Here is a 27,367-nt window from a genome sequence, read left to right on the forward strand (position 1 = left end):
TAGAGAGAAGTTTTTGGAGGGGGGATGATTAAAAACTCTTGGGTGTAGATAGTGGATGGTTATACAACATTGTGAGTGAATTTAACTCCACCCAACTGTATACTTACAAATTGTTAAAATGATAAATAATACATTACGTATATTTTACCACAATAAATAAATCAACTGTAAGTATAAACAATATTTCTTTCGTATTCAATCATTCGACACATTCTTATTGAATATTAGAGAGTATTAGTGTTAGGCACTTACAGAAAGAAAGGTGAATCAGACATAATGTATTCGCTTCCTGTTGCTGTTGTAACAAATTGCCACAAACTTAGTGGCTTAAAGCAACATACATTTATTATCTTACAGTTCTGTAGGTCAGAAATTCAAAATGAGTCTCACCGGGAAAAAAACCAAGGTACAGCAGAGCTGTGTTCCTTCTGAAGGCTCTAGTGGAGAACCAGTTTCCTTGCTGTGTCCAACTTTTGGAGGCTGCCTGTGTTCCTTGGCTTACGGCTCCCCTTCCAGCTTCAATGAAAAGCAATTGCAGCACTTCAACCCTGCTTTTATTATCACACCTTCTCTGTCTCTGACTGTCCTGCCTCCCTCTTTCATTTATGTGGATCCTTGTGATTACATTGGGCCCATCTAGGTGATCCAGATAATCTCCCCATCTCTACAGCTGATTAGCTACCTTAGTTCCATGTGCAACTTTAATTCTCCCTTTCCATGTAGCCTATCATATTCATAGATTGCAGGGGTTGGGACTGGGATTGTCATCTTTGGGGGGTCATTATTCTACTCACCGTACATACCTTCCTGACTGCAAAGATTAGCAGGGGAGATACAACAATAAAGTAAGTCATGAATGGTGCAGCTGAAGTGCTCTGAATTTAGGGTGAGAAATATTATTTTTAGGGTGAGAAAGATTATTCCAGCTGAGAGAGAGAATCTATAAAGTCTTCTTAGAGACTATATGGAAATAATACCAGGGTGCCCTGTATGTCAAGGACTTTGGGGTTCTCACAGGTTCGTGGCATATGTGAGCTGCATTCCACATCTAATGGCCGGGCAGGATCATAAGAAAGCAGCCGATCAGCCAATGCCTGAGAGTGATCCACAGTGGCTACCCAGCAGCAGGATTCAGGTGGGTGAGCTGGGGGACAGGACAGCTGTGTTGCTGCTGCTTGACAAGCAAGGCTGCCGGGACCATTAAGTCTCAAGTGTGATCCACAAATGACTCTTGCCCATGGGACCTGCTGGTAAACCAGAAACTCAGAGAAATGTGAATTCTGGCACTAGCATCAAAAGTAAGTGTGAGACAGACCTAGAGAACAGACTTGTGGTTGCCAAGGGGGAGAGGGTGGGGGAGGGATGGAGTGGGAGTTTGGGATGAGCAGATGCAAACTATTTTATACAGAATGGATAAATAACAAGTCCTGCTATATAGCACAGAGAACTATATTCAATATCCTGTGATAAATCATAATGGAAAAGAATATTTTACAAAATGTATATATATGTATAACTGAATTGCTTTTCTGTACAGCAGAAATTAACACAACATTGTAAATCTATACTTTAATTAAAAAAAAATATGGCTAGGTTAGGTGGGCCAATCTAACCAAATGCTTATATATCTCAAAAAAAAAAAATCAATGTGAGATACCTAGAAATAAATGGCAGCCTGGCCCTGTGATTCTCTTACACACAGTGTGGCTACAATTTGGGTTGCATACCGGTGTTTGCTTTTGCTCTGGATTAGCCAAGAAGTGACCTCACCAGCATTTTCATATAAATGACTGCTAATAGAAGTCAGCAAGACCCACTGTATCTTTCGATGTAAGATTTTTCTTAAAAATGACATCTTTGTATCCTCACAGTAGCACCCAAAAAGCACTTTAAACTCACAGGGAGGTGGGCTGGGAAACACTTCTCTCCAGGTGCAAAAGTGACGCATTCTGTGCCCCCAAGACACAGCATCACAGAATAACTCTACTAAACATCCAGGCATATCCAGCAGTGGCCACTACAGGATCCCTCCCCAACCAGTGTGCTTTGGTTTTGTCCTCCATGTTTGTCAGGGAATAAATTAATCCACCGGAGGCATAGTATGTGCTCAATAAATGTTTAATAAAGGCATGAAATGGGAATAAACAAGTGACTTCAAGTACCTAAAATTCTTAACCCAGATCTAGGTTGTGGTTCTGAAGGATCACACCTCTGTGATCACGCCCGTTTCCTTGCAATGACCTCATGTCTACACACTTCATTGTTTAGTCAGTTTAACAGATTTGTTGCCAGCCTGTGTGAACTCTAATTAGAAAATCACATTTAAGGATATTAGAAAAAAAATGTATTTAAAGTTTGTCATAAAAACAAGAAATATTTTCATTAGCATCTTTGCCTTGGTTAAACGAAAACATTGTTGGACCTCTGCAGCCTTGCTTGTGTCCTACCTCCAAGGGCACATCTGAACCACCAGATGAAGCTGGCTGCCCAGAGCCGGGGAGTTTGTGCCCTTTCTCTCCTCTACTCAGTGACATCAAGGAATAATAATAACCTGTTTCACCTGTGTGGCTCAAGGTCTGCAAGGCCCAAAGTATTTCACTGTTTACCCTGAGAGGATGTTTGGGAGAGTTGCTTGTGAATCTCTAGACACGGCCAAGGTGCCACCCCAGCCTCATGATCCCCTTATAAATGGAATGTATTCAAGGATGCGTGAAGTCCTCAGGAAATCAGATGCCTCATCTTTGTTTAGGTCTGGCATAACCTTTTATGTCACTTTCTCTTTCTATTTTTCTTCTATCTCCTTCCTTCCATGTATTTATTAATTCAACAACTATTATTGAGCACCTACAGTGTGCAAGGGGCTGATTAGGAACTGAAGATTCAGCTGGGAGTAAGACAAAGTGGTCTTTGCTTTCATGGATTTTATGTACTAGTGAGAGGGTAGGGTCACGAACAAGGGAACTGATGAATTAATGAAATATCCTCAGATTATAGGTATTAGGAAGGCAGTAAAGAGGGTGCTGTGATAGAGAATCATGTGGGGAAAGTGTGTTCTTTCTTATGTACTGAAATGTGTGTAAATGGGCAATTGTCTGCAAGTGTGTGAATAACACTTTTTTTTTTTTTTTTTTTTGTGGCAGCTCCTAGAGGAGAAAGCTTAGGTTAGTCTTCCTGGTAAAGGAGGAAAATGAAAACTTAAAATGCCAAGGCAATTCATCTTGTGAGGAACTCAGAGAGTAAGTGACATCCATCTTGTTTATCATAGTGTGTCCAGTGTACAGCAGCATGCTGGCGTACAGAAAATGCTCCAAAAGTAATAATTGATGGAAAAACCAACCGACCCTGCAGAACATATGTTTATAAGACCAGTTCTTTCTTTTGTCCTAGGTAGAAGAAAGTCCAGCAGTCTTCAGTGATCTCCAGACACCTTTCCATACACGGCAGACTTTGATGGCTTTAGGCAGGACCTTCTGGGAAGGCACTTAGTAAAAAGTGCAACAGGTTCAGGGGTGCATGGAGAACTTTCTTCACAGCCTCCTACAGGAAGTCAAACCATAGGAGGACACCTCCTGGAATTATCAAGACATTGATGCTGGCTGATTGGATGTTTGGGTAAGGATTATCTCTTGGGACCAGATTGCTATTTACCAGAAGAAAATGAACACTCTTGGCTCACCCTGGGAAGGGTTCATTAGGAAAACACAATACCCAATTATAGCATTTACCCTCTAGTAATTTATTTAATTGTGCACACATCAGTCTCTCACTCCAATAGACCATAAACTTCTCTTGTGGCAACCTAAAAAATCTGACAGGAAGAAGGGGTCAAATCTTGTCTTGAAGCTGTATTTTCATAATAAGCATGTGTTTTGAGATTACGGGTTTTACATGAATAAAAATAGCATTTTCACTCTTTTCATTAGATTTCACACTTTTTTTCGCTATCATCATCATCATGTTACTGGGTGGCTTTGAGGAGGCTGCCAAAGATTATGGTCCGGCCAACTCCTGCTGCCCCCTACATGTAATTTATTTTATTTATTTATTTATTTATTGTTGGCTGTGTTGGGTCTTCGTTGCTGCATGCGGGCTTTCTCTAATTGTGGAGAGCAGGGGCTACTCTTTGTTGCGGTGCGCCGGCTTCTCATCGCGATGGCTTCTCTTGTTGCAGAGCATGGGCTCTAGGCGCCCAGGCTTCAGTAGTTGTGGCTCACGGGCTCTAGAGCACAGGCTCAGTAGTGTGGTACACAGGCTTAGTTGCTCCGCAACATGTGGGATCTTCCTGGACCAGGGCTCGAACCCGTGTCCCCTGCATTGGCAAGGGGATTCTTAACCACTGCGCCACCAGGGAAGCCCCCCACCAGTCTTTTTCTTGTTGATTTCTTAAATCCCCAATGTTTAGTGTATAGTAAATAATTGTTGCATTGAGCTTAAACACTGAGAGTAAAGAAGTAATTTAAAAAAAAAAAAACATAGTTATACAAGTGTTAATCTTATTCCCCAATACTTGTATTTTGAATGTGTTTCCCATCATCAGTTATTTTTGGCATTCCCAATGTGATCTACAAGAAGCTGCAACAGGATAATCATACTGAATTCAAAAAAATTCATCTTCATACCGTCTCCAATAGGGTGTACTGGAGACCACAGGGGAGAGTAGAGAGGCATATTGTCTTAGAATATTTAAATATTCATTTAAGTGTGTGAACAACAAAGATACCCTACCGGCTGGGTGTACGTCAGACATTTATACCTACTGTCCCAACCCTCCCTCTTCCACCCAAACCGATTGACCCCCCGAAAGCCCCCCAAGACCGGGGAATCTCTAGAGATAAACTGTCATGAAAGCCCCATAATCTTTCCTTCCCCAGGACATGGCATTAGAGAAGTGATCTCAGCTAAAACGATTATCGCTGGGCTACTGCCAACAGAGAATATTGTATTCCCGGCTTAATAATAATAGAAAAAGAAAATGTAAGTTGAATCCAAATGAAATATAATTCTATCTGCTTTTTATCCAAGTGATTTCTGTGGACAGAGAATAGGGGCTCTGCTGAGAGCAAATTAAATGAGTCCTGGGATACATCACAGTGGCTTTTAGGGTGGCGAGGAGGGTGGGCTGGAGGGGGAGGGAAGGTCACACCCCCTCTCCAAAGGCAAGTCTCTGAATGTCTGAAAAGAGAGCGAGGTGAGGGTGGATTGAAGCCCTGCCTTACTGATATTCCTCCCCAGAGGAGTGTTCTTCCCTTGGAAAATCACTGCTGTAAGCCATGGGGAGTCACAGAATATTCTTGAGTAGGCGGGTGGCAGGACCAAAGTAGCATTTGGGAAGCTGAATAAATATTTGTTGAATGAATGAATGATTCAGATTAAGGGCAAGACAGAGACATGAATTTGGCTACTTCTGAATATGGATTTTAATAAAGGATTTAGAAAAAAGGATTAGAAAATAATATCCAATCAATACCATAATTATAGTTTTAGGTTATTTGTAGCTTTCTATCTGCTTATTCTTAGGTTAGTATAACAAAGGTGTTAAAACAGATCTGACTTGTGGATGTGATAAAATGCAGCTCTACTTTTGTTTTTACTGATGACGTTTATTTTGTGTGGCACTCTTTTCCTGTCCTGGATAAACACGATTCACCCATAGGTAACAGACTGTCAGTCCTGTGGTCATTTTAAGTCACAAACACGGCCTAAGACACATTAGAACACACAGCTCTGGGAATAATTAAAACCCTGAATTCTATTTAATGTCAAATCTTGCTTTCCCTGGCCCACATTTGGCTGGCAGCCCACCTTTCCCCTTTATTTCTCTTTTCTTTCTTCTCCTTCCTCATTAGGCATACTCCTAGGGTTGGAACACAGAGAAAGGGAAGATGGGAGCAGGAAAGGATCTTACTTCTGCTGTGTCTGCCGTTCCTTGGCTTTGTGCTGAGTTAGGCTCATGTTTAAAGCTGACATTCTCTTGAGGGCACTTTCGGATTCTCTGGAGATGTGTTTGTTGATGCCCCTTTTTCAGCTGGCTGCCCACCCTCTTCTCTGAGGACCCACCCACACACTGCTGAGGTCCCATTGCCCTTTCTAGGTGGTGGTCCTTTAGGGGGTTCCTAACACAGCCTCAGGATGGCAGACTCTTGATCCTGGGGACTCTGCACTGGGAAAACACTTGTACTACTGCTGGAGGAGGTTGAAGTAATTTCCCAGACAAAGTGGCTAGTTGCCTTGACGCCATCATCCCCAACACACTTTCTCTCCTACCCTTCTTGTTTCCTGGGGCAGAAGCTAGCCCTCAGCTCACTGTGTCTCCCAAACTTCAGACAACACCTGCCAGACTCTCAAAGTGGCCATGGTGAACACCTCCAAGGCTTGACCTCCTTTATTTCCTCAGGGGATGAGAGGTTTTGAGGTTCTTAGGACAAATTTCTCCGAAGAAATCCTTCTCTCTAGAATCTTTCCTCTTGCTTCCCATTCTCCCAAAACCTTTTATACTTTTGAAATGCAAAAGAAGCCCCTGCATAAATATCCTGAATTTTTAAATCAAACCTCAGATTTCTTTTAAGAGTCTTCTTGTGGCAGTCTGTGGCATATATACCTTGGTACCTGAGAGCTATAACATCAGTCCCTCTGGAGAAATTGAGGTGAGAAGTGTTCTATTTAATATCAAGTTACATTCACTTTAAGTAGGGCATTCTATACAGCAGCTTTAATTCCACTCACGTAATATTCTTGCCCTTTCAAAGTCTGAAGTTGAAAGAACTTCCAAAGTACTCAGACAAACTGGTAAATGATATCTGCAATCTTTTTTCAGTCGTAATTCATTAATTTATTAAACATAAAAATTAAAAGCAGAGTGGGCTGCTACTTTTCACCTAATAGGTTAATAAATATTAAAAAGTACGGTAAAACTTAGTAATGATGTGAAAAAACTTTCACAAACTGTTAGTGGAAGTAAACACTAATGCAAAATTTTGGAAGGTAATTTATTAACATACATCCAAATTTAAAATGCGATCTCTATTGATTGCAACCATTGCCTGACCTTCAGAGACAGCTCTGGGTTGTGTAGAAGATTTCACAATTTGAGGGGCACTCTTTAAGAAAGAGAATGCAAAATTAGGAATACAAAATTGGATACGAAAAGCAAATATTTACTTAGAATGAGAACAAAATTTACAACAAATTACAAATTTTAAAATGCTGACTGATACCAGAAACAAAAAAATCCAGAAAAATTACATGATGCTTTTGTGAATAAATTACCTTATACACATACTTCTAGAATTTCTTTTGAATTTTGATATGATTCAAGAATTCTGAATAAATATAGAAAATTATCTGAAATTAAGGCATTCACAGGAATAATTAAAATGTGTTAAAACACTTCTACATTGCATTATGCTACTTGATTATATAATCACATTATTTTTATATTACATACATCAATTTGTTTATAAATATGTATAGTGATTTTGTCTCTGGGTTGTCTCTTTAAGTTCTTATGCTCCATCGATGGATAATTTTTCATCTCTTTTTGTCTAAAACTGCTGATTCTCTTCAGGATGTGATATGATCCAATATGTTGGATGTATAAAATATGTAACCAAACAAATAGACATGGTCACCATGGGATTCGCACTGGTTTGTACCCTACAAACCCGGGAATTCTGATAACTTCTATTTTATAAGATTTACACCAAAAAAGAAAAAATATATTGTGGGTTTATAATTGCATACATTGCTTATCAGGTATATTCATGGCAGGACAGAACTTTTGCCTAGGCATCTGTGAGAATCAAATACTCTGCTTATAACTGTACATATCTGAAGATTGGCAGAACTTTCTCAGACTAGCTTCTGCTTCACACTTTTGAAAACTCGTTTCTCCTTCAATACCCACATACTTCCAATGCCTGGTGAATAGATCACATGCGTGTCCCAGTATGGCCTCTGGCATTGCCAAAGTAGGCAGTGGGAATATTGCCTGAAGCCATCCCTGCACCAGAATAGCTAGCGATAACTTAACTAGATGTGAAAGTGAACCCCATAAATATAACCTTCTTAACATAAACCCTATGTGTCTTCAACTCAGCTTCGCCTTAGCTGAATCCAAAGCAGCCCGTGGTCTCTCTAACACCAACCTACAGAATAGCGAGTGTAACAGAGGGTAAGTTGGAGAGGAAAGAGACTGAGGTCCTAAATGACTGTGGCTAAAATAACTTTCACATTTTACAAAAGCATGTGATCATGTGAACACATTGCTTGGATCCCAAACAGGGCCTAGAAAGGGGCCTGAGCACATGAGGGGCCTAGATGTCATTAACTTCAAGGTCAATCTGCCTTGCCAACCAGGAAGGAGCCCTTTTTGGATGAGCCTTCTATTCACAGCAGACTTAAATTTTACAAGGTTGGTGCACCAGGGTGTTTGTCGGCAAATGCAGGTTAGTTATGTTTACAGTTGGCTAACCTCCGACAAGAGTCAGCAATTGAGTAGAATTTTCCTAAGTCTTTATTTCCTAGCCTCAAGGGCTGAGGAAAGTTACTGACCTCATTATGGTGATCATATACCATTGAAAGGTGTTTGACTTAGAAAATGAAGGTATTGATATTTTGGTAAACTAGCAAGAAGGAGGCTCATGGAAGGACCATGAAGGGGGTGGGTTGTGCTCAGACATTGGGAAAATTAAAGAGAGCGTGGGAAGATGCCTTAATAATCAGTGTAAGGACTCTCTTTTGTACCCTTTATAAGGGAATAGTCAGGAATGATTTCAGCTGGAAGTAACAGAATACTCAACTAACGGCGGCTTAAATAATCAAGATGCTTAATTAACTCTTAGAATAAAACATCTGAAGATAGGTGACCTTATAATTCTGCTATTTTGGGACTCTGGGTCCTTGTCTCTGTGATTCTCATGGTCAAAATATGGTTGTCACAGCTCCATGAATCCTTCATCCAAAGGCAGAAAACAGGGGACAGTGAGAGAGGGTGTGTGCCTTTCTCCTTTTAGCAAGGAAGAAAAATCTTTCTGAACAGTTTCCCATCAGAATTCCTCTTTAGGTCTCATTGGCCAAAACTGGGCACGTGGGCACCTCTAGGAGAAGAGGGAATTGGGAAAGTGGGTGTCTGGCAAACGGTCATGGGAGTTCCATGTTCGGCTTAGTCATGCTTCATCTTTCTGGGCTGAACATATGGTTTCCCTGAACAAAAATATGGATTCTATTAGGAAGAAAATGGGAATTTCTACTTGGAGAAAACTAATGTTACATGCAGTTGGAACTTTTGTGCTGAGTATCATAAAACTATCCTTTGCTTAATAATTATCAAACTAACATGAATTGAGAACATAACATGAATACAAACTATCAGTTATTTAGTCAATACTCTGTGCCAGGAATGGGCGCTAGCTGTTAGATATATGTTATCTGCAACTAGCCCAGCCCTCCAAGATGAATATTTTTATTATTATTTGCAGAGAGATTAGGTTACCTCCCCATTGGGGAAATAAGTAGCTCTATTTGACCTCTATCATTAAAGTCCTTGCCTTTCTTGAACTTCAAACGAATTAAATCATATAAAATGTTCTCTTTTGTTTCTGACTTCTCCTGCTCAATATTAGGCCTGCAATTCGTTCATGTTGGAAACGGTATCAGTAATTCATTTTTTTTATTACTGTGGATTATTCCATTATTTGAAAACATCACAATTTATTTACCCATTGTACTGTAGATAGATATTTGGGTTGTTTCTAGTTTGGAGATATTCTGAATAAAGTTGCTATTAACGTTCTTAATGTGTGTCTTCTGGTAGATAGAAGCCCTCCTTTCTGTTGGGATTTATATCCAGGAGTAGCACAGGGTATTTTTAGCTTTAGTAGATACTCTTTAAATCTTTAAAAGATTTCCAAAGTGGTTGTACCAGGTTACACTCCCACAGCAATCGATGAGATAACCATCTGCCAGTGTTTGTTTGTTTGGTTTTGTTATGTAGAAGGTGGTAAGAAGAAAAGTTGGGCAAGATAAAGGGGATTGTCAGCACCGGGGGAAGTGCGGCAGTTTGAAATTTTAAATACAGTGGTTAGGATAAGCTTTCTTTTTTCTTTTTCTTTTCTTTTTGAGAAGGTGATGTTCGAGAAAAGTCACAAAGGAGGTAAGGGAGTGATCAATGCAGGCATATGGAAAATGTCCTGGACAGAGAGGGAAGAGCAAGTGCAAGGGCTGTAAACAAATGCCCGGTGCATTCAAGTCAAAGCAACAGGTCTATGTGGAAGAAGCCAAGTGAGTGAGGGGGAAAGCAGTAGAAGATAATATAAGCGAGGCAGATAGAGCCAGAGCGAGCAGGGTCTTGTAGGAATAGGGAGGACTTTGGCTTTTACTCTGAGTGAAATGGGGAGTCACAACAGGGTTTTGAGCAGATGGGTGACATAACTGACTTACATTTTCAAGAGATTGTTCTGACTGCTGGGTAGAGAATAGACTGTAGGGTGGGAGCAGTAAGCTGTTGCAGGAGGTGACAGTGGCCTGGACCAGATGGTGACAAAGACATGTCAAAACTGGTCAGATTCTGGATATACTTTGAAGGTAGAGCTGTTGTTATTCTCGGCATCACCAGCTTTAGTACTAGCAATGCTATGATAATAATAATAATCATTTTCAGCCTCTTACTATGTCTCTACTCTCTGTTTTATTATCCTCATAAACTAAAGCTCGAAGACATTAAGCAACATCCCTAAGAACACACATTTCATAAGAGATAGCCCAGGGGTTCAGTCTGAGCTCTAGCAGATTTCAAAGCTCTTAAAACTGCTTTATCACCTGTTTCTGGTTTCCTTTCTGCCTAGCCCACTCAGTGCCTTATACATAATAGGTGATCAGTATCTTTATATTGAATTAATCAATGACACCATTCACTTTTTCCTGTACTTGCTGAGATCAAACTATATGTTTGCTTCTGAGGTTTTTAAAAAAATGTTGTTTTACTTTATATTTATGTACAGTAAATTTCACATGTTTTGGTATATGGTTCTATCAGTTATCACACATGCATAGATTTGTACAACCACTACCACAATCAGGATATTTCCATCACCCCTCCCCGTAAATTCTCTTATGCTGCACCTTAGTCAGACCCTACCCTCACCCCTAATTCCTGGCAAACACTGATCTCTTCTTTGTCTTTATAGACTATAAACATTAGGGCACAGGTTTTTGTATGAGTGTTAGTGTGCATTTTGCATTTTTCTAGGGTAAAAACCTAGGCTGGGTTTGTTGGTTCATATGCTTATTGTTTGTTTAACTTTATAAGAAACCGCCAAACTGTTTTCTAAAGTGGCTGTACCAGCATTTTAGTTGTGAATAAACACGGCATAAGCATACTTTAAAAAATTTACCCCCTGCCCTTCTGGACCCAGATATCTTTCCATTTGGAGACTGTGTTATTGTGCTGTAACTTAAATATAAATAACAAAACTTGCTTGCAGGATTTTGTGGCCAAACAAGGAATTCCTTATGAAATAGGCCTAAGCTTTGCTTTTCTTTCAGGGATGTTGTAGAAGTTAGACAATCATCATGAGATGATGAACGGAAAATTGCCTCAAGATATAAGAACACACATTAATATTCTTATTAAAGATGCCATCACTTATTAATTAAATGAAAGCAGTGTTTACTAAGTAGCTAATATAGTGAAGGTATTTTGTTAGAAATGGTCTATGGAGAATATAAGTATAAAACAGAGGTCTTATCCTCATGGCATTTATACTCTGCTTAAGGAGACAAGTAAAATGTAAAAGAATTTTAAATAACTGATTCCAGTAACACAAGAGTATGCATTACAAGGATTTATTTAACTTTTCAAAATGGTTGTACAGACAATAAAAATATCATACTTATCTATTAAACATCCATATGTATATTTATTTATATGGTGAACTGTCGCAAAGTATATAAGTTTCCTCTTACAATACATATTGTGTGAGGTTGACAGGTCCAAGATTATTATATCCGTACCTAAGCAGGTGAGGAGATTTGAGCTGGGTTTGGGAGAACAGTGGAGTCTTGGTATTAGAAAGGAGGGAGAGGACATTCCAGACAAATCAAATGTCAAGAGCCAAAGTGCAGAGTTAAAAAGTGCAAGGCATGTGCAGGACCCGTGAATGAACCAGTTGGCTTGTTAACAGGTGAGTGATAACTGAACACTCACTATGTGCCGAGCGCTAGGCTAAATCTGATACATGGGCTGTCTCACTTAAATATCTCCTCAACAGCTTCGTAAAGAAACAAAGAATTTAGAACCTTCCATACAGTTACAAAGCTAATAAGTTGTAGCCTTGGGGCTCTAACCCAGATAGTCTGATTCTAATCCTCCACCTGGACATTATGCTGTAGCTTAAGCCTAGAAAGGAAAGTCGAGGCCAGATTATGGAGGGCTGAGATGTTGGAGCTTTATACCCGGAGGACGTGTGATTCTCCATCTTTTCGCCACTTCTCCGTGTTTGAGGGACAGGACACCTGGAGGAACTGCTCCTCAGTAAGTGGCTCAGCGACGGAGGCAGGGAATCCAGGGAAGAGACTACTGCCGCATAACAGCCTGGGTGATGAGGCCACAGCTAGGCTGGAGGCACGGGAGAGCTGTTGGGAAGGGCAGGCTGATAGGACTTGGTGCCCAGGGGGATTTGAGGGCGATGGAGAGGGAGGAGGTAGGCTCTAAACATTTTATGACTGTGCTTCCTTCCTGCGTCTTCCAGGAGAGCTGACTAGCCTGGGCACAGAGTCCCTGGGCCCTCAAAGACTATTGCCACATCGGCCATGGCCACTAGAGGGCTTCCCGGCCTCGTCTGCTTGCACCCAGGGAGGGCAGCTCTGCTGCTGAAAATCCAAGCTAGGCTGGCCCTGGAACGCTTCGGGGGAGCTGGGGTTTAGAACATTTGATCTCCATTGACACAGAAACTTGGAAGGTCTCCCACTCGATTGACAATGGCTGGAAACTGGGCCTAAGATGTAGCGATGAATTACAGAGCACAGGCTCTTCGGGACCAGGAGGCAGGGAGGAGGAAACAGCTGCCTACAAAACCCCGGCTTGGCGGCAGCCCTTGGCTTGTCCTGGCCCCAGGGGCCTGAGGCTCCAGAGATCCTGAATCCCTGCTTGCCGTGATCTCTCAACTGGGCCAGGACTTGTTATGTCCCAGGTTTGAAGTGTGTGTGAGTGTGTGGACGCATATGCATGAGTGTGTATATAAGTGAGTACGTGTGTGCATGTGTGTACACATGTGGGTGCAGATATGGGAGTGTACGTGGGTGCAGATATGTGAGAGTGGGTGCCTGTGAGCGTACTTGCGTGTGTGCCTGCCCTGCAGGCGGAATGTTAATGTTTGTTGCTTGGCTTCAGCCCAAAAGAGAAACAAATAATGAGGTGAATGGAAGTGAGCTCCAGTCTGGGCTTCAGCACTAATTAGCTGCTATCAATTTTGACAAAGAGGGCAGACAGTAGTCACAAATGAGCAAAGGATGGAAAACCCAGGGGCCAGGGTTGTACAGGGGGCTGGGAGGCCACTTAGCAGTCTCCTTGGGCAGGCAAGGCCGTCTCAGAAGGCCAGGTGCCTGGGTCAGGCGGGTGGATATTTCCTGCCCTTAGGTGCAGATAAGTGCGTGACCCCAGCATCTCTTCAGGCTGGTCTTGATCTTACTAAGCGCCACTTCACTTTTTGATGGGCTGACAGTTACCCACCTCACCCTCCCCTGGGCGGTTTTCTCCTTCTCTTTGTCAAGCTGGCCCCTGCCCACACTTCCCAGAGATGTGGTCACAGCCCTCTTACTCACCAGCTGCTCAGATGGCCCTGGCTTTGACCTGTGTCTGCACCTAGTCAATGTTGTTTTGTCCTTAGGCTCCCTGTGGAGGGTTGGAAGCAGAATGGTAAAGGCAGAAGCACAGACTATTTAGTCGATTGCTGAGAAGGAGCTGCTCCTTAATTTCTAGACCTGTGTATGTGCTTATGTGCAAGTGGGTGGGGAAAACGGTGGTAGAAGGTGACGTCAGACCCCCACCCCACAGGCAAGTCTCCACTCATCAGCAATAGCTGGGGTCCCTGTCCGTGGGTTTTCCACAGGCCCAACTCCCATGGGCTTCAAAGACACGGGTTCAGCTGGGGGATGAGTGTCCCCCAAGTTGCCAAAGTGCCTGCCCTGCCTTCAGAGAACAAGGTCTCTCCTGGGCCCTCACAACCCCTTGTGAACATGTCTCAGGGGACACCAGGCCCCTTGAGCAGGACTATGAGAAATTTTTCCAAATCTCTCCATACACAGCAAGTTCTCCTCACACTTGTACACTTGAGTGTGTGTGTGGTGGTGGGGAAGGGGTGACTGGGAGGGTATACATCACCACTTCATTCACACCCTAATAAATCTAGAGAGTGCTCGCTTCTTCTTAGAAATTATTCATAACACCTCCTGTTTGTCGTTTGTCTTCAAATATTCCCTGTTCTTTGTTTGGCCTCTTCAGGGCACAAGTGACCCAGTCCCAGTCGGTTTTCTTTCTAATGTGGTTCTTCCTTTATAGTTTGCTAGAATGAACAACAGTGGGTGTTCTCAAATTACAGTAAGAAAAAAAAAATATCCTGAAGCGATTGTTTTAAATGCAGATTTCTCAAGCCCTGTCCAAATCTATAGAATCAGGCTCAGGAATTTGCATTTGACCAAGCTCTCCCCTGTCGCTCCCCACCCCAAGATCCAAAGTCAGGTGGTCCACAGAACATATGCTGTAAAACGTGGTGCTGGGGCTTCCTTGGTGGTGCAGTGGTTAAGAATCCGCCTGCCAATGCAGGGGACACGGGTTCGAGCCCTGGTCCGGGAAGATCCCACATGCTGCGGAGCAATTAAGCCCATGCGCCACAACTACTGAGCCTGCACTCTAAAGCCCGCGAGCCACAACTACTGAGCCTGCGAGCCACAACTACTGAGCCCACCTGCCACAGCTACTGAAGCCCACACGCCTAGAGCCCGTGCTCCACAAGAAGAGAAGCCACCGCAGTGAGAAGCCCGCACACCGCAATGAAGAGTAACCCCTGCTCACCGCAACTAGGGAAAGCCCGCGCGCAGCAGTGAAGACCCAACGCAGCCAAAAATAAATTAATTAATTAAAACAAAACAAAACAACAACAACAACAAAAAAACATGGTGCTGAAGGATGTACCTTTTTTTTTTTTAAATGTTGAGTTTTGAGAGTTCTATATATATTCTAGACCCAAAGCCTTTGTCAGATATGTTTTTTCCCAGGCCGTAATTTGTCTTTTCATTCTTTTTACAGGATCTTTCACAGAGCAAAAGTTTAAAATTTTTATTAAGTCCAATTTATACATTTTTCCTATTATGGATCATGCTTTGGTGTCAAGTCCAAAAATTCTGCCTAGTCCTAGGTCAAGAAGATATTCTCCTGTGTTCTTTTCTAGAAGTTTTATAGTTTTGTGTTTATATTTAAGACCATGATCCATTTTGAGTGAATTTTGTATAAGGTGTGAGGTTTAAGCCCCATCGCTCCTGCACCACTTCCTGAAAAGGCTATTTCTCCTCCAATGGATTGCTTTTACTCCTTTGTCAAAAATTAATGGGGGATGTTTGTGTGGATCTATATCTGGATTCTCTATTCTGTTCCACTGATGTATGTGCCTCTTCCCTCCACTAGCAATACATTGTCTCAATAGTGCAGTTATATATTAGACCCTAACATTGAGAAGAGTGATTCTCCCACTTTATTCTTGTTTTTCAAAATTGCTTTGGCTATTCTAGGGCCTTTCTCTTTTTCTTTCCTATATAAATTTTAGAAGAAATTCATCTAGGCCTATCAGGAAACTTGCTGAGATTTAGATAGGAATTGCATTAATATGGATCAGTTTTAAAATAGGACTATTTTTTTTTTCTTGCAGCAGAAGATTTTTAAAAAGCAGCTCTAAAGTCTTACCTGGTTAAAGTTATATTTTTACTTCCAGGCAATACAATCTATTTTTTGGTTACAGAGAAGAAACTCTATGTGGAAAAGTTGGGGGGCTGTAGTTGGTATAAGATTTGCTAGTAAACGGTGTTCCATCCTAGAATCCTGGAACCTAAGCAGACTAGTAAGGGTTCAGAATGAGCTTCCCCGAAATGTGTCACTTTTATGTGAGAATTATTTTGAGCTAAAGGCAATTGAGACCCTGGTAGTTCAAGAGAAACTACTACCCCTCCCTTAGCTACCTAGAAGAATTTAAATTGGGGATGTTCGCCAGAAAAGAGTCATTACCAGAGATAAATTCTATTGACATGGCGCCGTCTGTATGGCAGAGCAAATATCTAATTACCAAACATCTGCTCTTCTTCTTATTGTCCTGTGAATGACCTTCCTGTCCTTGGAAGCACCAGGCCCCTTTCCCATTCCTTAGCTCAGGATGACATGCATGCCTCATTTTATCTTTCTGTCTTTGAACCTCTTAAAGTACGTGAGGTCTCTGACCCTGCCATGTATGTGGGGTTCCCATACATATGAAATTAAGTTTTTCTCTTGTTAATCTGTCTCATGTCACTTTAATTCTTAGACCAGCCAGAAGAACCTAGAAGGGTAGAGGGAAGATTTCTTCCTCCTCAACAGACTCAATGCTTTCAATTGGCTTCTTCAGGGCCCATTGTAGCTTACTTCATACATTGTCTTAGGAAAACAGAATAGAGATGTCTGAAGAGAAGTGGGTTATACTTCTTGAGTCTGTGAGAACCAAGCGTTTCCTTCAGCAAAACTGATCCTCCTCTCTACTCTGCCAGAGAAGGAAGATTGAGTGGACTTGAGGGATTATTGAAAATAAGCCTCCCACCAGCACCATCAGGAACTGTTCTGAGGGCAGGGGAAGAAGTCATGGCGGTGCACTAAAGGGAAGTTTTGTTGAAGGCCTTCCAACCTCCCCTCACTGCTCTTGTCTCCTCTTGTGTTTTCTTCATGCTTCTTATCCATGAGGGGACCAGCTCTCAGCAGCAGATCCTCCTGTCTTTACACCCTTTTTTTCAGTGTTACCACATCCTCCTAGTCACAACTTTAGTTCTCCAATCCGTTGTCTTATTTTTAGTCAGTGACCCAGATACTTGGCATGTTAACCTTCATTTTAGTTAACACCAGATGAAGCGATCTCAGTTCCCCTTCTGTCCTCATCCAAAAGTTGGCCCCAGACTAGTTCAACAAAATCTCTGAATTCTTCCTGGGCTGGGCTAAGCAATGTGTGCTCCTTTAGTGAAATGATTTATACTGGCTCTGTGATGGGCACCACATCACACAGCTGCAAGCATTGCTAGGGAAGCCTTTGATAAGAATGACTACTTATTCAAAATTGGCCCTCAGATTGTGGGAATGACTACGGATGACAGTTTTGGGGCATCCCCAGATGCCTTAAGGGGTTCTTTAACTCTGAATTTTATAGAGGCAATCAAAAGATTTGTTGACAATGACTAACCTTACATGTGGAATGAGAACTGTATCCAGTTAACTAAACAGTTAATTATATCAGTTAATATTTAAATGTGGTATCAACACAATAAGCTTCAAGTGGCATCAGGTACGTTGTAACTTAAAATGCCTCTATCTTAGGCAATTAATGACAGCCTTAGATCTGGCTAAAGAAATGACTTTATCCGAGCTCAAAGACCTCTTTCCCCACTCCCTCCCCCATTATCCTTATTCGATATTGCTTACCCATCCTCTCGTATGTCCTCTGCCATGTTCCATTGGAATGGTTCTTTTTGGATGCAAACTGTAGCTGATGTGGTCATTGGGTCCATTGTCCCCCGAGAGCTCACTCATGGTGACAGGCATGTCCAGGGCCTGAGGGCTGGAACCCAAGGGAGACAAGGGTGGAGTGTTGCTGAGCTAACCAAGCAGCTGTGTCCTCTCTATTTTCTCTCCTTGGACCATGAGAGCACACAGCTGCCTTGCTTGGGATTACAAGCTTGTGGGGCAGCGCCTGGGGCTATGGAAACAATAACACCCATGGGACTAAGCCATCACTTCTCTTCTTTGCTATGTTCATTTCCATCACCAGAGCAAAAACCACAGTCATCCTCTTCTCCCACCATTTCTGCCCAATCAGTCACCTCTTCCTAGGCTCACCACATTCTCTCTCCTCACTTGCCCGAGGAAGAGGGGGTCTCTGTTGGGATGCACAGAGGGTCCTGAGTTTCTAGTGACACTACTGTGTCCTTCCTCGCCCCAAGCTCCTTCTGCTGATTGCAGAGAGTTCTCAGTTTGCAGGGGCTGCTGCTTTCAGTTCTGCTCTCTGCAGACACTGGCCCAGCTGCTATTTGGGGGATGTTGTCTCCCGCTGAGGTCTGCAAGGACTCTGTCCCTGTAGGCTACAGGGATGAGAATGGTTTTTAAGTCCTTGGCTTTTTGGTAGGAAGTGAGACGCTTTCAGATTGAATATAAGCTGAAACAGGTTTTCCCCTCTGCACTGAGATCCTTGATACTTCCTGTGTTGCAATAACAAACAGCCCTCCTAGCTGCTGCCGGATATGGACTTGACTGTTTAACCCCTTCAGGCTCACTACGCAGGTGGGGCTCGGAGAGTGGGAGCTGGGGTGCTACACTTTCCAGTAGGCTCCATCTACCCGGCACTTCCTATAACTCCCTTCCTGCTTTTGTAATCTTGGCAGGACAGAGCTGCCACCATTCCTCTTTGCCAAGCACTGTCTCTGCTCAGCACCTCCTGTGCCCTCTCTAATTTCCCTCTTCCTTATAAAATCCAGCTCCCTGTTGAGGCCTCTCTCCCTGTATTTACAACCGTCTGATCAGCTGGTAATTTACTTTCAGTCAGTGCCAGATTGCGTTTCTCAGATTTGTATCTCTTTCATTTAGTGAGGAACTTATTGCCTTTCCTTTTTACCATTCGTTTTCCATATTAGCTGCCATGTTGTGCTGATTAATAGTCCCTTAAGTATGAAGGTATAACCTGCCAGTTCAAGGGCACATTTGTCCAAAGCTAGGCCAGACTTACATCACAGGCAGGTTCAAATGCCTGGGAATGGAGTAGAGTCTTTCCTGCCCAGTCTTATGGCTAATGTCTTAAATCTTTCAGTTATCAGTGTCAAATTTAGATTTCTAGAAGCTTTCTATTATTTAATTCCAGCCAGGAATCATTTTCCTTGCAGGCTGCCTGTCAGGACCATCCTGAATCCTTAGAGGTGGTGGAAGGGCGGTGGAGCTGTGTCAAGGTGTTCTGTCCCTAAGACTTGAGCTATACCTGGTTATAGAGGCTGCCTGATACAGTCTGAAAAACTGTAGGCCGATAGCAAGGAGATTATTTTTGTGGCTCGTGAAGCTGGCTGAGTCAAGCGGAAGAGAAACTGGGGCGCTGAAGAGAGCAGGTGAGGGCAGATAGTCACACTGAGTGAAGGACGGGTGGGCTGAGGGGCAACTGAGTCTCATCCACCCAGACTTTCCCCTTAAGCGCCCCTTGGGATGCTTCACTGGACAGGGGATGTGTCCTTAAATGACTGACATTAGTAATCTGTTGGTCTTTCTGCTTTTCTGAGAAAGACTCTCCTAGTGGGACAGGATCCGGGCTAGAGCCCTTAACCCCTGCCCACCCTTAACACTCCCTCCCTTTGTTTGACTCATCCCCAAGGGTATTCTAGGATTTCTCTAGAAGAGGGGCTTACTGGTGACCATCTGCTTGAAGCAGGTAGGTAGGGTGATGGATGATAGGGAACCTGTTTCAAAGCTGCCCGGCATGGTGGGCAAACTGCTTATCCTTGTGAGAAAGGGTGGGAGAAAAGGGTAGCTCTGGAGGCAGACTGCCCGAGTTCAAGTCTCAGGGGCGCCACTTAGCTTTGTGATCCTGGACAAGGGTCATAACCTTTATGTGCCTCAGTTTCCCCCCATATGAACCAAGGGTAATAATTTGGGAGAGTTATTTGGGAGATCTGTCACTGGACTAGGGCCTGGAGTGGAGAAGGACTGGCAAGGGTGTGAGGGAAGAGCAGGCCCCCACCTAGATCTGTTCAGGGAAGGGACACCTGGGGACACCAGGCAGCACAGGAGCCCACTGGGGGCCCTGGATCCTGGCTGAGGTTAGCAGCAGATGTGGGTCTGTCAGTTCTCGGGTGTTGTGCTAATGCCCTGGGGCCAGGAAGGAGACTAAACTACACAAAGTGAGTTAGGCCCTTCCTGCTTCTCATGCCTCAGGATTACCTCTATGGCTTCATAAAAGTCAGATCTGAGGCCACATCTTGGAGTTACTAAGATGAACTTATCTGGAGGTTAACCTTCAATCTGAAGATCTTTACTGGGATGGCCACAGGCTCTGACGGGAGGAGCTAGAGTCAGCAGAACCAGGGGAAATGAGGTGGAGCTCATGTTGGAATCAGCCTGCAAACTCTCACATCTCTGGACTGATTCTGACTGTATTCGTTTGCTAGGGCTGCTGTAACAAATTCCCACCAACTGGGTGACTTACACAGTAGAAATTTGTTGTCTAATGGTTCTGGAGGCTAGAAGTCTACGATCAAGGTGTGGACAGGCTTGGTTCCTGCTGAGACCTGGGAGGAAGACTCTGTCTCATGCCTCTGTCCTTGATCCTGGTGCTTTGCTCCCAATCTTTGGTGTTCATGGGCTTGTGATATATCGCCCCATCTCTGCTTTCATGTTCACATAGTGTTCTCTCTGTGGTGTGTCTGTCTTTGGGTCCAAATTTCTCCTCTTTATTGGAGATAAAGATGCCATCATTATAGATTATGACCTCCTTTTTTTTTTGGCCACACCATGAGGCATGCGAGATCTTAGCTCCCCAACCAGGGGAACCCTTGCCCCCTGCTTTGGGAGCATGGAGTCCCAACCACTGGACCTCCAGGGAAGTCCCATATGACCTCATTTTAACTTGATTGTCTCTATAAAGACCTTATTTCCAAAAAAATATTACATTCTCAGGTACTGGGGCTTAGGGCTTCAGCACATCTTTTTTTAGGGGGGAAAGAATTCAACCCATGAAACTGACCAGGTGGGAACTGGATGGAGGGTAGTAGAAGGCGAGTGGGAATCATCTGAGAGCCCAAAATTGCTCAGGAAGGACATCTTGGCTCCTTCTGACATGCTTTCAAAACTCAAAATAACATTTGAAAATTTTTGAAAAAGAGAAAGAAAAACTCACAGGTATAATCAAGAGATCCAATCTTGAGAGATAAGTAACTTTCAAAAAAAAAATTCTGATGACACAACTGGAAATGATCCTGAAGAAAGGAATGATTGTGTCTGCAAAGAGAGCTCTTTGGTGAGTTCTTATCGTAAAGGGTCATGGGCAGAGGAGCACATAATCGAGAACAAATATAACCCGCAAAAGGAAACTGAGAGTGAGATGCATCTTACAAAAATACTTAGGGTGATAAAATGGACTTTGTTACACAGGTGTAGAGCAAGGAGAACAAATGAGGCAGAGGTGATGGATGGTAACTAAACTTACTGTGATTGTTTCACTACATATATATATATATCTCCAATTATTGTGTTGTGTACCTTAAACTTATATAATGCTCTATGTCATGTGTATCAGTAAAACTGGAAAAGAAAAGAAAATGTTAATTGAGTAACTTAAAAAATGAGAAAGTGATTTTTGTTTTAAATAAATGAACTTTATCATAAAAAGTACCAAATGTGGGAGAGACACTGCATGGGGCAGAGGATATATGTCAGCAGATGATAATAGGCAGGTGTCTATTTTGTTCTGAATTCTTTAATAGAAAGAATACATCTCAAATTGTAAAGGCAGTTCAAAGATGGGCAAAGAGGAAACATCCAAATATAGATGAGCTGACAGAAAGAAATCACATAGCTGTCTTAAATGAGTTCAAAATTTACCCTAGACTAGGGGTTGGCAAATTTTTTTCTGTAAAGGTGATATTTTAGGTTTCGTGGGCCATGTGGTCTAGGTTGCAATTACTCACGTCTGCTTTTGTAGGGTGAAAGCAGCCACCGATAATTTGGAAATGAATAGGTGTGGCTGTGTTCTAATGAGATTTTATTTATAAAAACTGGCAGCTAGCCAGATTTGGGCTGGGCTGTAGTTTGTAGATCCCTGCACTGAAGCAATGACAACCCCAGAAAATGAAAAGAATCACTGTAGGTCATCTCTGAGGAAGCTTAAGGAAAGAGGAATCATCCAGAATCTGGAGAAGGACTGAAAACAAAAAGGGGAGATTATTTTTCTTTTTAATTGAAGTATAGTTGGTTTATAATGTTGTGTTAATTTCTGCTGTACAGAAAAGCGATTCAGTTATATATATATATATATATATATATATATATATATATATATATATATAGGTATACACACACACATACACTCTATTTAATACTCTTTTCCATTATGGTTTATCACAGGATATTGAATATATTTCCCTGTGCTATATAGTAGGACCTTGTTGTTTATCTATTCTGTATATAATAGTTTGCATCTGCTCATCCCAAACTCCCAATCCATCCCTCCCCGACACCCGCTCCCCCTTGGCAACCACATGTCTGTTCTCTATGTCTGTGAGTCTTTTTCTGTTTCATAGGTAGCTTCATTTGTGTCATATTTTAGATTCCACATATATGTGATATCATATGGTATTTATCTTTCTCTTTCTGACTTACTTCACTTAGTATGATAATCTCTAGTCCCATCCATGTTGCTGCAAATGGCATTATTTCTTTTTTTATGGCTGAGTAATATTCCATTGTATATATGTACCACATCTTCTTTATCCATTCATCTGTTGATGGACATTTGGGTTATTTCCATGTCTTGGCTATTGTGAATAGCACTGCTGTGAACACAGGGGTGCATGTATCTTTTTGAATTAGAGTTCTGTCTGGATATGTGCCCAGGAGTGGGATTGCTGAATCATATGGTAATTCTGTTTTTAGTTTTTTTGAGGAACCCCCATACTGTTTTCCATAGTGGCTGCACCAACTTACATTCCCACGACAACAGTGTAGGAGGGTTAAGGGGAGATTTAAAATCTGCAATCCACTTAGCGTCACACTTACTTCTGACACATTTTCAGAACAAATTATTAGATAATCCTATTAGACAAATGTTTTGAACACCTACTTTGCACTGTTCTAAGTTCTCAGGGATAAACACAACAGGCATGGTTTTTGCCCTCAAGGAATTGTTTTAGTCTCAAAAAGAGAGAAAGTACTTTTGTAAGAAGTGATTGCTGGGGTATTGAATGTCCTGAAAGGGGAAGAGCAAAGGGCAAATGGTTTAAGTGAGGAGATCTAACTTAGTTTAGGGGGTCAGGGGAGGCTTCCCTGAGAAAACTGAGATTTAAAGTTTGAGGAATTAGCCTGGAAAAGGGGACAAAGTAAGAAAACATTCTAAACATAAGAAGGAGCTTGTGCAAAAGCGCAGCATTGGAAAGAGTCCTCAAGGCAGTGAAGGAAACCAAAAGGGGTACAAGTGGCCAGAGGACCGATGAGAGAGAATGGGCAGAACCAGCCTGAGTGGTGGGCAAGAGCAGGTTCAGGGCTATGGGTTTGGTCATTTCCCTGATACACCCGTCTAGCAACACTGGCAAATGTGGGAATGAAGTGATTATGACAGAACTGTGCTTTTCATCAGCTCGTAGTGGCTCCCAAAATCGTCACCCCCTTTCCAGATGCCCTTGAGCCAGCCTCTTAGCTGTTCTTCCCGCTTCGGTCTTAGTTCCCTCCAGTTCACTCCCCATCAGATACATCTCTAAACTTCAAATCTGATTATATCACAGCCACGCTTAAAAACCTTCAGTGGATTAACTACCATGGTCCTTGGGACTTTAGTGTACATGGATTTTAATGACATTTAATTTACTCTTTTTAATGTCTTTGGGTGATAAATTCAATTTGTAGCTGGATGTAGAGTCTTTAATGGAATTCATGTAAGCTCCCCCTGTAGTTATGACATCTAGAACTTGTGGCCTACAAGGTCTCTGTGTCAGGGGAACGTAAGAATAAAAGAATCATACTGGCTCTTAAATGACTTGGCCCAGAAGTGACATCACCTTCATTCACAGTCCATTGGCCACAGGAAGTCACACGGCCCCAACCCAATTACAAAAGAGTCTGGGAAAAGCAGGGGAGTACATGGCATATTTGGTGAGAATTGTCTTTGCCACAGTGTGTTATTGAGTTTATATCTGTCATAAAACATGGATGGTTAGTTAATATGCCTGATAGGAGAATTAATATTCAAAAATATCTCAACTGGGTAGAAGGATAAATCTAAACTAACAAAAAGATATTTAGGAGGATTCAATATAAAATCTTATACCTAGGTGAAAGGTTGGACTTGATGACCACTAATATCCCCTTCTATGTCCAGATTCTATGACTGTCTCATTTATATATGTCACTGTTCACAGGATGGGCAATAACTAGAAAGTTTTAAAGGATTCTTTTCAATGGTAATTCTCATCTAAGAATGCCACTATTCAATAAGCCACATGCATGTATCGATGTTTCTGCTCCTTGATTTTGTCCCTGAACTACCTTCAGCAGAGCATGGGCAGCTCTTGGAGCAGGGGAGATGAACTAATGCATCTTCATTTACCTCCTTTTGTCTGGTGTCCCATATGACCAAAGGGAGCCTGTGAAGTATACAACCAGATATAGAGAGGAAGAGGGAAGCAGCATTCATCATGGAACGATGCAATGCTGATGGCCCATGTGGCCAAAACGTGGCTTTGTCCTCTTTGGCCCTCTGAGTGAACCAAGATTCAATGCTGTTTGAGGGCTTGCAGGGAGGAGAATAGGGCCACAGTTGTGTTGACCCCCAAATAATTCAATTCCAGTGGAAAATAGCAGAAGACTAGGACCCTGGTCCACAGATATTCCTCCATGGTGATCTTATTAAAAAAAAACCCCAAATCTGACCATATCACTCCACCAATACTCTCCAACTGTCCTTATAATAATATCCAAACTCTAGATCATGGCTTAAATGGTCTAATTCTTGCCCCTCACTCCAACTTCATCTCATATACTTGTTCTAATATTTATTTCTTGAGGGTAGAAACCTTTTCTTGTGCCCTGTTGCATCGACAATGTTGCGAACAGTACTTGGCATATACTTTAATAACTATCTGTTAAATAAATGAATCCAGACTTGACTTCCAAAGAACTTGACTGAATGCATGTAATGGAACCTCTCATCACTAAATTCTTAAGAATAATCCCTTTTTAGGAACTCCATCCCCATATCCGCATCATGCTTTGGAAATGAAAAGCATTAGTTTAATGCATGAGGGGATAGCTGAAGAAGTGAAGAATAATATTGAATATCATGTCCATCTCAAACTCCTTGGGAGAATTTGGTTGGGAGGATGGAATTACCCAAGTTGGACTGTGCCCAGTGCACCAGGCTTAAGTTATTGGATAAGAGTATATTAGAAAAATGAATTTTGGCAGCCAACAAAATATTCTCTTTATGTGGAAGTAAGTGACCTTGGATTTAGTTTCTTTTAAAGACTGGTTTTCTCTGGCAGGGGCAAGAGATGATACTTTGTAGGAGCCAGGATTTTGCAATGACAGCAGCAGTACCAAGAAATTTGTGGGTGGTTGTTCTGCGTCCACTTCTCAGCATCCATTAGAGTAGGAATGTGATGGTCCAAATCTGCTTCTTGTTTTGCCAGTATTTGGTCTCTTCTTCTGGAGAATCACCCATGATTGTAGCTGACTGTATTCCAAGATTCGTGAGCCTTGGCACCTGAATCAGATACCTATGGATAAAAAGAAACCATTTATTCATTCCTCTCTTCTTTCTGTCTTCTTACTCCCCTGTTTAACTGTCCCAAATTGTCAGCAAATGAGTCAAGTGTTCAACATCTTTTTCCAGAGAGACTGAGTTTGGAAAAGCTGATACAGTCCATCATACTGTTTCTCAGCGAGTTTACTGTGACATTCTGGGATTTTGAAAAGACATCTTTTCTGTGTCAAGCCATCCTAGGGTAGCTTTATACCCCTTTGTTCATCTTTGGCAAGACAGATGAAGGACAGGGCAGTAACACAGCAGGATGAAAGGGAGAGAGTGGCGGGATGAAAGGTGACGATATGGACGTCGGCAGTGGAGGGTGCAGATGGAGCAAGAGGGTAAAACAGCAGGGAGGGCTGAGCGACCTCCCTGTCTGAACTGCTCCATATTCCGGCATGTCCCTAAAACTGGAAGAGAACTTAAACAGTGGAGGCCTTCTCTGAGGTATTTATAGTCTTTGCTAATAAGGTCATAAATAATCACCTTTATCGTGAAACTAAATAGAGTATGTAATGCCGGTCATGGTGGGGTTTGGAGGAAACCACCCCGAAACACCTCCCCTACCAGCCTGGTCTGGTGCCTACAAGCTCTGTTCCCATCCTTTCTTTGAGCAAAAGCCCTGTCTCTCAAAGCCCCTGTGAAAATGCTGGCATTTTACCTGGGAGGGGAGGGAGGTCAGTTGTCTGGAATGGGGTTGGTTTATTTGGCTGTCAGCTAAGAATTCAAGAGATTGTAGCTGGAGAGTTTGGAGTGGGGGCGGGGAGGTGGGGTGGCAGCTGCAATTGCTCTCACACTGGAGAGCTCTGGGGAGGCAAGAGCAGCAATAAAAGACACCTGTTTGGGGCCAATTAGGTGAGTCAGAAGATTAGCGGCAACATGTGTGAGCTACAAAAGGACCATTGCTTTGCTTCTCCCCTTCAAATCTCCCACAAGAATATCTCCTGTGGCCACTCTGATGGGACACGGGCAGGGAAGGGAACTCTGGGAAATGCAGTTCTGCCTCACCAAGTGGACACTTATCAAGCCAGCCTGCCAGGCCAGCTGCTTCCATATCCTGCAGACTTTCCATGACACCACATCGCCCCTCTCCAAATGGCCTTCTAAGTTATTTGTTCATTCTTCCTAGTTCAGCCTAGTTTAAGTATTGATACCACAGGCCTCGAGCAGGGTTAGTGCTGGGGGCAGCATGGAGGAGAAAGACGACTCGGAGGTTAGTGTCTTCTTGGGGAGATCCAACCACAGATGAAACTCCAGCTGCAAAGGAAAAGGGTCTCATCCTTGGGGTGTATACAGTAGGGGTCAGGCATTTTGTTTTTCCTTAACCCTAGCCCTCCAATACCTCCTTCTCACATAGCCAGCTACCAGGTGCACTTATGCAGTTTCTGTCCTGCACAAAGATGTCCAACCAAGGAGGAATAGAGCCCTACTTCTCTCATTGGGCTCACAAGTGCTTCAGCCTTGAGGAATAAAAAATGTTTCCGATCCAAGGCCCTGAAGGAGGCACATTTTTACAGTTTGCACAAAGGCACTGGATGTGTAGCCGCGCCCCTTGAGTCACCTGCTTGTAGCTGTCTCACTTTTTTTTTTTTTTTCCATTT

The 27,367-nt window shown here is 42.6% G+C and overlaps 1 protein-coding gene across 5 annotated transcripts in view; it reads left to right on the plus strand.

Annotated features, from left to right (window-relative positions):
- Positions 1–27,367, plus strand: part of LOC309668512 (uncharacterized protein) — a gene marked incomplete at its 5' end in the record, with an annotated part of 77,871 nt that overhangs the window by 33,455 nt on the left and 17,049 nt on the right. Inside the window, one exon of one of the 5 annotated variants that reach the window (XM_082478430.1) lies at positions 3,388–12,537. The exons of 2 other annotated variants lie outside the window; for them this stretch is intronic. In XM_082478430.1, coding sequence (XP_082334556.1) covers positions 3,388–3,486 — 99 coding nt within the window. In that variant the 3' untranslated portion in view covers positions 3,487–12,537. Of the gene's footprint in view, positions 1–3,387; positions 12,538–27,367 lie in introns of those variants that run through there. 2 more of the 5 variants (XM_082478431.1, XM_082478428.1) reach the window with 2 other exon arrangements.

The sequence above is a fragment of the Balaenoptera physalus genome (genome assembly GCF_965194825.1).
Source record: "Balaenoptera physalus genome assembly, chromosome: 1".
NCBI classification, from domain to species: Eukaryota; Metazoa; Chordata; class Mammalia; order Artiodactyla; family Balaenopteridae; genus Balaenoptera; species Balaenoptera physalus.